We start from the raw sequence: 10306 nt of genomic DNA on the forward strand, positions 1-10306 counted from the left end.
CAAAGATTTCCAGCTCCATTTACCACCCAACCCCCATCCCAAAGGAAAAGTTTGGAGTGGATGATACAAGACTGGTAAAACGCTGACATATTTTGAAGTGATCTTAAGGGTAAACAGAGATTCGTTGTATTTTAATTGTGTGAATGCTTGAAATTTCCATATTAAAAGCTCTAAAAAATAATATTGGGAAATTATCTTCACCATTAATTATTTTTAGTTCTTTGCTGGCTTCATTTTTATATAAAGATGTGTCTGTCAGATATACTCATAGGTTAAGATTGACTCGTAAATTTTCCTACAGAGACATCCAGTCCTTAAAGATCCAGGGCAGAGTTCCTGCTCTCTTTTGCCAAGAATGGGAACATGGGAGAGAAATACTCCACTTGCGTAATGGGTCTGGTAGACATTTTTTTAAGATCTGATTTTCCGGTGACTTATACAGAATGAAATTATCAGTGAGAAGAATACTGAAAACATGTTTTTCATAGATATGGAAGAAACCCTTCTGGTGAGCCTACGTAATCCTTGTACCCTCCCTTGGGCAGACTCACTTCTCCTTTCACGGTGGAAGAAACATCAGAAATCTCTCAGGGTCTTAAATAGTTGTGGGTGGGAGTTGGGCCAGAAGTAAGATAAGGAGGAGTCCCCTGTCTTCCAGTCCCTCTGCACCCGGCTTTGCTGTCCTGCTTTTTGACACCATGACAGGACCCTACAAAAGTCTCCCTCCCCTTAGCTGCGTGGGGCTTCGCAGTGGAAACATAACCACCAGCATCCCTCCTACTAGACCAGCCCAGGTTCTGAGCAGCGGCAGAAGCTGCAGGAAGATGGAATTTTTTCCAGCCAATAGGAGCAAGCCACGCCCTGCGGAGGGGCCTATAAAAGGCAGGTCCTGGCGACCAGTCCACACTCTGGAGTCCGAGTGTTGCAGAGAGAGGAGTCTCCCTGTCGGCTTCAAGATGGACTCGGGAACTGAAGGCTCAGACCCGCGCAGCCCCTCCATGCGACACTCCACTGCCCAGCCGCCCTGCCAACAGAATTCTTTAGAAGAAAGGGACTCAGATGTGGCGGAGAAACCACTCGAAGGAAAAGAGGAGACATTCTCTTCCCAGTTAAGAGAGAGCTGCACCCAGAGGCAAGGTAGGGATCTGGGCAGTTTGTGTTTGGAGGCTGGGAGGAGGGGTAGGGGCCAGGGTTTTATTTTGAGATGGTTGATAGGAAATGTCACCCAGCCCTTAAGGGGGCTTTGAGAAATAGGGCAATGGTCCCCTGGAACCATATTGCTCCGGTCCACCTTTGACACTGGCTGAACCTCAGTTGAGAGAACTGTCCACAAAGTCAGATGGAGGATGGACTAGAGTTCTGTGGCCTTCGAGGGAGGCCAGTCACCTAAACTTCCTTTTCCTCCAGGGTCAGAGCCCAGGACTGATAAGGAAAATTCCAAGGAAACTGAGCTCAAAAGAGACAGCGGCATGTCCGGATCAGGTAAGAGTTTATTGTCCTGGGGAGGAGGGACGGGACGTGGAGTAACTCAGTCTCCGCGGTCAGGGAACTGGGAGCTCTGTGGCCCCGTTGCAGATCCTGGACTCTAGGGACAGCTGGGAACCTAGTTTTGGTTGCCAGCTTTGGTCCTTGCGTGTCCAGGATGGACGCGGGTGTTGAGGCATCCTGTTGGTGGCAGTCACAAGACTCTCTTTATCCACAGAATCGGAAAGCTACTCCAGTTGGGAGGACTCCAGGAAGAGGAAAATCAGTTCGGGTGACAGCACCTGTGATGGAGCAGGTAGGATCTTGCTCTGGGCTGGAGGTGCTGACACAAGAGCAGGTCACACACGCAGGGTGTGGGCACGGAGGGAGGGATCTGTTGAGTGGCTGAAGTGAGTCAGGAGACTGTGGAAACCAGGGAGCATTTGGGGACCCTTGATGGGCACGGCGTCGCCTCATCCCATCAAGGGACGGGGCGGGACGGAGTAGGAGACAGGAGTAGGAGACATTCCCTACACCCTAGGGAATGGGGGTCCCTGGGGATCCATTTGGCAGGTTGTCACCCACGTGCTTCCTCTCTCTGCAGGGGCCTCTCTAGCACAGGAGCGCAGTGTGACTCCGCGAAGGAAGAAACGCAGGGCGCCCGAGGACCGCGGCCGCGAGAGCCAGGAGCCCGCGGATGCCTGTCCCAGGAGACGCGGGGCGCCGGGCGCGGGGCGCGGCCGGCGGAACAGATGCCGGTCCCCAGGAGTCCGGCCGCCTCCCCTTCGGAAGAGGCTGGTGACCACCCTGCGCGCCCTGTCTGCGGCCATCTATCAGGACGTGGCTCGGGCGTGCGAGCGGCAGAAGCACTCCCCGCTGACCTGGGAGCCGCGCGCGGGGCTCGCGGGGCTCGGCGGACCCCTGTACGCGGCCATGCAGACCGTCTACACCATGGCCAACCAGGCGGCCTGCGGCTTCCCTGCCGAGAGCTGGCTGGTACCAGGCCCGCCGCCGGGCCCCGGGGCTCGCGCTGGGGGTGGAGGGGAAGCCCGGGGGCCCGCCCCTCCCCGGGGCCCGAGCTAGGCTGCCCGAGCTCCGTCCGGCCCGCGCGCGTCCGCAGAGCCGGGCGCGCAGCTCCGGGGGTGAGAACAAAACCCTGCTACGGCCCCGAGGCTCCCCGAAACCCAGCGGGGTGTGTCAGTGAGTGATAGAACCCCGGGTGGTCCGAGGAAAGGTACTCGAAACATGCACTCAGAATGGGGAGATGCCGAGGTTTAAATTTCATGTTAGGCATTTTCGTGTATTTTGAGTATCTTAGGCCGGCCCAGCGTGAGTTTATACTGAGAACAAATATCAGGGTGCAATTCACATGTATTTGTGTTTAAGGTGTAGCGAAGTAAGCATACCTATATCATCCCCTTTGACCCTGAAAAGGCTGTTAAGTCTTTGGCAGGACCGAGACCACAGGCCGGGGGTAGCATTCTGTGGGGACAGATGGCGCAATTGTTCAGTTTGATAAAATCATGGTGAAGTCACCAGGTCACTTTCTCTGCTTTTCAACTATTTTATATAAAACCTGAGTCAAAATATATTAATGTGTTGACCGTATGTATTTATTCTTACAGCTGGCACGTATTATATGCCTAATTTTAAATTTTCTTCTATTTTATAGACTTCAAGTTATCCTATTTATGAGAGTTATTAAAACTAATGTAGATAGTCATTTTATATTTTTTATTTTATATAGTTTCCTATTTGTATTTTATACTGGGATCATTCAGTCTTTCATCATATAAATGTATCTAATTTTGTGTAAGAAAAATAAACATTTTTGGGTATTGTCTTTGGTTCATAATTTCCATATTACATGTGATGAAATAAAAATTCATACTTCTCATGTATCCTACTTATCCAGATGGAGTTTGTTTTCTGGCTGGTGTGGGTTAGGAGGCTGCTTTCTTTTCACCTCTACTGCATTTCCACCTTGACTTTCCTCCACCAAGCAGCTCTTATTGGAGGTAGGGGGTAGGAGTTAATGATCCCAATGAATGGGGCGATTCAATGATAATATATTACAAAGCAATTTGAACCCATGACATGGCTTCAAATTATATAAAACAAATGCCTGCATATGTACAAAAATTACAATTTGGAAGTTATATTTGGGGGTTGGGGATACAATTACAAAAGGATCAAAAAAATAAAATTTTAAAATAGTAAAACAAAATCGAAATAAAATATTGGAATATTTTTGCTTATTGGAATATTGCTTAAAAAAGCAAAAACAAAATCGAAATAAAATATTGGAATAAATCCAATAAAAATGTATCAAATGTATATGAGAAACTATATAAAATTTCTGAAATATTTGAAAGTAGACAGGCACAAATATAAAATCACACCACTGTTCTTGGGTAGGACAACTCCATATTATCAAACACCAATCCCTAAGCTAATTATATGAATTGAATTTGGTCCTGATAGAGATACCATCAGTTACTCATTGGAGCCAGGCATGTTACTGCAAAAAAACCCTACAGATAAAAATACAAATAAGGATAGGCAGGAAAACTGTGAAAAAGAAAAAAAAATGAGGATGAAGTTTTAGTTAAGCAAGATGAATAAGCTCCAGAGATCTGTATAATATTGTACAGATAGTCATCAGTGTATTGCACACTTAAAAAGCCATGAAGAGGTGGGGCGCCTGGGTGGCACAGCGGTTAAGCGTCTGCCTTCGGCTCAGGGCGTGATCCCGGCGTTATGGGATCGAGCCCCATGTCAGGCTCCTCCGCTGTGAGCCTGATTCTTCTTCTCCCACTCCCTCTGCTTGTGTTCCCTCTCTCGCTGGCTGTCTCTATCTCTGTCGAATAAATAAATAAAATCTTTAAAAAAAAATCCATGAAGAGGGTAGATCTCATCTTAAGCGTTCTGAAAAATAAAGAAAAACGAGGAAAAAATAAGGCTAGCTAGCTCTAGGAAACATGTTGTTTCTTGAATAAGATCAGTAGAGATAAAAATTCAAAAACAGGCCAAAGTATTAGAGAAAGTTAATAAGCAAGAAAATTTTGGGGATGACATCATTCATACTTGGGGTTTGGGAACATAACATCACAAAGGTAAGAAACTGATCTACCCTCCACATCCTATAACAAGGTAAAGGTCCAATGAAAAATACAAACGGATGACCAAAAAAAAAAAAAAAAAAAGCCTCTTTTCAATACAGACTCTGCCTATTGAATTGAAATAGAAAATACACACCGACTCCCTCCTGCTGCCAGGACAGTGGGCTTCGTGTGAAGGTCATGGCAGCCAATACACGTGGGAGGGAGGCAGTGAGATCCTAAGATAAGGGTTTGTGGTTCTTGGACCTCCCCTCCCCTCGGAACTGCAATAATCATCTCACCTGCAGCGGCAGTGAGAGGTCAGGCTTGGGGAACTGACATTGTCATTGAAAAACTTTTTTCCCCCAGGTGCTACTTGCCAAAAAAGAATTACAAATTCCAACTTAGCATCTGTCAGGTGTTTGGGAGAGCCGGCTCTCTTTTCCACAAGCCCTGGAGGTAGACAAGAATCAGGGCAGGAAATGCTGAGGTCCGATAGGTGAGGGACTCTTAGTGAAACATCTGAATTTCACTGGATTCTCTGCCCAAATTTGTTTCTTCAACTCATTTATACTATTTTACGCTTTGTGCTATAATTCAATACTAAGAAATTCTACCCCAAATAGAGTTCTAATATTCAGACCACTCAGATGCCCTATCATTTAAGTTATAAGCATAGAAATGAAATCAAAGTACTCGAAAAGGATTTGCAGAGTTAAAATCAAAGAGAAGAACACGTGGATGATAATTTACATTGGGAATCATTGGACTTCTATGCACAAGTCAGTGCCAATATAGTTGAAAGTGTAGATGATACGGAAATTTGTTAGGAAATTATGCTTTCCCAATATCGATCTCCCTAGTGGTAACAGGAAGTCTAACAGAGCAATATCTACCAAAAGGGAGAAGGTTATGAGACCCTCACAAATGAAAGCACCAGATTAGACGGTTATTTTTTTTAAGGTTTTATTTATTTATTCACGAGAGAGAGAGGCAGAGGGAGAAGCAGGCTCCCCACACAGCAGGGAGCACGACGCGAGACTAGATCCCAGGACCCTGGGATCATGACCTGAGCCACAGGCAGGCGCTTAACCAACTGAGCCACCCAGACGCCCCAGGATCAAATGGTTAAATGGGCGGATTCTATCATTCCTTTACCTCTCATACAAGCCAATGCTCATTTAAACAGCACTGGGTGGTTACCATATCTTCCCACAGCTGTATTTTTGCTGAGTTTTCAGTAATCAGCTCCGACTGCTTTTATAATTAAGAAATGTGAATTCAAAGTAATCCTTTGTTTTCCCTACACACAAACACACAATTTGATCCACACCCACTATCGAATACTCCCCATACCCAGGTCAGAGATTAGAGCCACAGTGGTGGTCAACCCCTAGTTCACAAACGCACAAATGCACAAACATTACACACAGCTGCAAACACCCATGCGTATGTGCAACGCACACTCAAACGCACAGCCACATACCCGCACACACGTACACACACTCGCAAACACTCCACAGCAAACTCACACTCATGACCACATTCATCAAACACAAGCATACACTTGCACAAGCACACTCACATTTACACACACTTGTGCGTATGCTCACGTTCCCAGTCCCATGTAAGTGATCACATTCATAGTCAGCGTGCACGTGTGTATCTCAGTAATGTGCTCGTATGTGGAAGAACGCAGGAATCTCCTGACCTTGGATGCCTGAAGATGGGGGAGAGGAGGACCTCCCACCTTTTTCACTCCTTCCATCCCTGCAACAAGCCACAAAGACGATATTTACCATGTGCGATATTTTAAAGTGCTGCGAGCATTGCCAGGGCGGAGCTGGCACGTTGCAGGTGTGTTGACAGAGCAAGGTACAAATGAGGATGGACGGAGGGGTTAGAGGTGGTGTGCGGAGAGCACGGGAGTGTGGAGGATGCAGAAGGCTTCAAAGGCAGGTCATGCCACAATACTCGATAAAAGCAGACAGGTACAGAAAAGCAAGGGGGGAGGCTAAAATGAAGCCTGAAGTACTGGATCAGAGTCAGGGACACATGAACACATACTTAGCTGTAGAGATGAAAGTACACAGGTAGATGAAGAGAAAACTATAGATAGATGTATGTGTAAACAGAGATTTCGTAGGTCCGTCTACTCAGAGGGCCTAACGGCACTGAAATGACTGGAGCAAGGAGAACCCCCAGCACCCACATCTTGTATCTAACACTGTTCTCTACTCAAAGGCTCCTTGGAGATACGACTGACTCAATGGCAGGAGCAGGGAAAATACAAGATGAGCCTGGAGCCTCCTGCAGTGACAACACGTAAAAGGAAGGAAGTGCTCAAAAAACACAAAACTGGGGGCCGCCTGGGTAGCTCAGGTGGTTAAGCGGCTGCCTTCTGCTCAGGTCATGATCTCAGGGTCCTGGGGTCAAGCCCCACGGCGGGCTCCCTGCTCAACGCGGAGTCGGCTTCTCCTCTCCCTCTGCCTCTCCCCAGCTCGCGCCCCAGCACGCGCACTCTCTCCCAGATAAATAAATAAAATCTTAAAAAAAAAAAAACAACGGGGACATATCAAAGGGCTACAGTAGCCAAACTTGAAAGGGCTTCTGCACCGCACGCTGTCCACAATTCCCTGATACCAACTGGCCGTCCTGCAATTCCATGTAATTCTGACATTCTCTGCTTAGCACAGACCCCCCAAGCTAAGGGCAAGGTCCTTCCCGAGACTGCCCCCAGTCACAAGTCACACCACAAGGCAGGCATTCCCAAGCTGGGGCATCTGCCAGCCAGCTACCGATTTAAGGCGCCCCACAATCCCCTCTGGTTGGATATTTGCGGGGAAGACTCACAGACCTCAGAAAAGTGCTATACTTAGGATGATCCTTGATGAAGTTAATTCGTGTATCGGGACCCGTCAAACAGAGGCCACCCCAGTGGCCCGGCCCACATCACAAATCTAAACCGAAGTCAGCCTGCTCTTACGGGAAACACTGGCAAGAAACCTAACGTACGCGGATCGCAATCCTCCAACTCAGCTTTAGCCGCCGACCTTACCGCAGAAAACAGCGCCTGCTGGCTTTGTAAGGAAATCCCTGCCCTCCTAGTCAGTCTCTGCGCTGCCTCTTCTAAAACTCCCTCTCGCCCCAAATCCCCCGGGAAGGGCGCTCCACCCTGTGAGGCTCTGTCCTCCCGCAGACAAAGGGTTGTCTTCCCTTGAATAAAAGACAGCAAACTTGTTGCGACACTGTTTTAGTTTTGTCATTTGACGTCATCTTATCATAAAGGACAGCAATAAAGAGCGGAACGAAGGCATTCAGAGAGCAAGATCTGGGAGGGTTACCCACGTAGTAGCTTCTGTCCCCCCCTCCCCCCAAGAAGCTCCCTGGAGCGTCTCTGGATTTTTAAACTAAGGTCTCATTCCCTAGGCATGGTTGGTTAAATGACTGGCCCGTATGACTGAACTCAATCCCCAGTCAGCCTCCTTCTTCTCCCCAGAGGTTGGGCAGCTGAGCGTTCCAATCCAATCATGTAGTTGGTCTTTCAAAGTGTTCAGTCCCCCGTTCTGAAGCTATGTGGGGAACCCCTGCCCACAGTTGCCTCCTTAGTATAATAAAGACACTCCTACCACCCAGAAAATCCCAAAGGGTTTTGAAGCTCTGAGCCAGGAACCTGAGACAAAGACCAGATGTGTATGTATACACACACACACACACACACACACACACACACATTTCTATTATACCATGGCTCCCAGTGACCAATGCTGGAACAATTTAAGCAACAAAATAAATTACATAGTAATGAATTATAGCACAAAGTGTAAAAAAAGTATAAATGAGTTGAAGAAACAAATAAATGAGGCAGAAGTGACACGGCTTCCACACAGAAGAACGGCGAAGAATATATGGGGCTACTTTGCCCTCCAGGAAGTGGCACTTAATTGAACACCTCACCCCCACCCTTATGCACCCCTCCTTCACTCCCCCCACACTTGACCGTGAGCTGCGCTTAGAGTCTTCCAAAGAATAGAGCATGGGAAGGCACGCACAGGAATTTTACAGTGGAGAAGCCTGGTAGACACTACCTTAACTAACTGACGAGATTAACATCGTCCAAGATAACTCATGTTAACTGCATGAACCTCTCAGGCCGCATGCTGGGATGAGATGTGATATTCTTCTCAAAAACCCATAAACCAGTCTATCCAAGAGAAACGCTTCAGACAAATTCAACGTTAGAGGCATGCTAAGACGTTCGGGACCAGTACTGCTCAAACTGGTCATGACCAACAAGGAAGATCTGAGAAAATGTCACAGAGCGGAAGAGCCTAGCGGAGACAGAATGACTACATACAATGTGACGTCCCGGATTGGATCCTGATAGAGAAAAATGATGGTGTTAAAACAACTGAAATGTAAATAAAGTCTGGAGTTTAGGTAATAGTAACATACTAATGTTGTTTCCTTAGTTTTTGACAAAAGAACCATGGTAAAGTTACGATGGTAACAGTTGGGGGACTGGGTGAGAGATATTTTGGAACTCAGTGTTATCTTTACAAATGTTCCGCAAGTCTAAAGTTATTTCAAAATAAAATGTTTACTTTTTAAAATTGCAAACGTTTATGATTTAATAACAGAGAATTATATTAAAATATTTCTTTTTTAAAAGATTTTAAGCAATCTCTACACCCAGTGTGGGGCTTGAACTCACAATCCCGAGATTAGGAGTCAAATGCTCTACCCACTGAGCCAGCCAGGCGCTCCTAAAGTATTTCTATGTTTGAGTTAATATCCTTTTATTTTTCCTTTCAAAAGTGTCCATTCTGCTCCGGTGGGGATTTCAAAAGCGATTATACTCCTCGTTAAACAAAATATATTCACATCTTCCAGCTTCAAATCGCTTCTCATCTACTGTCCCACGCTTGATGAAATGCTGCTCTGTAACCTCTTGTATCCTCAAGTTGGAAAAGCAGAAGTCCATCTTGAAATGTCTTTTCGCCAACCTAGCCAACTGCCATCAAGCTTTAACACAGAACATCTACCTTCTAAACATCCCCAAAGTCCATTCAATCTTTTCCACCTCTTACATTCCTCTTTGTTCCCTGCAGTTTACTCTTCAAATGTTGACCTGAAAATATTTTAATATGCTCATCTTTTCCATTAGCGTTATCATATTTCAAATGTCCCCAGTTTCTCTTGGATATAAAGCACAATATTCGCAACACAGCCTCTAAAGCCAGCAATAAGTAAAACCTGATTTTTCCCTCCAGCTTCACCCCAGGCCATTTGCATCACAAATCAGGACCACTGTTCCCATCCCTAGTTCCTGGAAAGACTATCCATATGCTATTCCCTCTTACCCAACTGTCTTTACAATTCCAAGCTCAGGTACATCTTGGAAAATTTTAATATATCTCGATTTGAAAGTTACACATTCAAAGATATTTCCAATATCTTCACATTATTTCAGGACTGTTCTATGGAATCTTAACTTCTCCACTGTAACTGTTAATAAAAATACAACTATCTAAGTACACACATGTTAATTACAGAAGAGTTCATGTACCGTGCTACTGTTATTTACTACTTTATATTAGGCCAGTGTCAGTCTGTCTTGCTCACCCCCCTCTCTGCAATGAAACTGGATCATAATTGTTCTTAACATGCTTTGAGGTCTGAGTGCATCCATGATTGAACAGGAGGAGGAGAACTCATATTTCTCTGATGAGATGAGAGAA

At 46.0% G+C, this 10306-nt stretch overlaps 1 protein-coding gene across 1 annotated transcript; it reads left to right on the forward strand.

Moving 5' to 3' along the window:
• The first annotated feature begins 698 nt into the window (after positions 1–698).
• LOC121103535 (protein FRG2-like-1) lies at positions 699–2547 on the forward strand. Its single transcript, XM_040634404.1, has 4 exons — positions 699–1137; positions 1408–1482; positions 1703–1780; positions 2069–2547. Exons 1-4 carry the CDS (start codon positions 699–701, stop codon positions 2545–2547), a joined length of 1071 nt encoding a protein of 356 aa, XP_040490338.1.
• The last annotated feature ends 7759 nt before the right edge of the window (positions 2548–10306 follow it).

This window comes from Ursus maritimus, unplaced genomic scaffold (genome assembly GCF_017311325.1).
Source record: "Ursus maritimus isolate PB19 unplaced genomic scaffold, ASM1731132v1 scaffold_19, whole genome shotgun sequence".
Taxonomy (NCBI): Eukaryota; Metazoa; Chordata; class Mammalia; order Carnivora; family Ursidae; genus Ursus; species Ursus maritimus.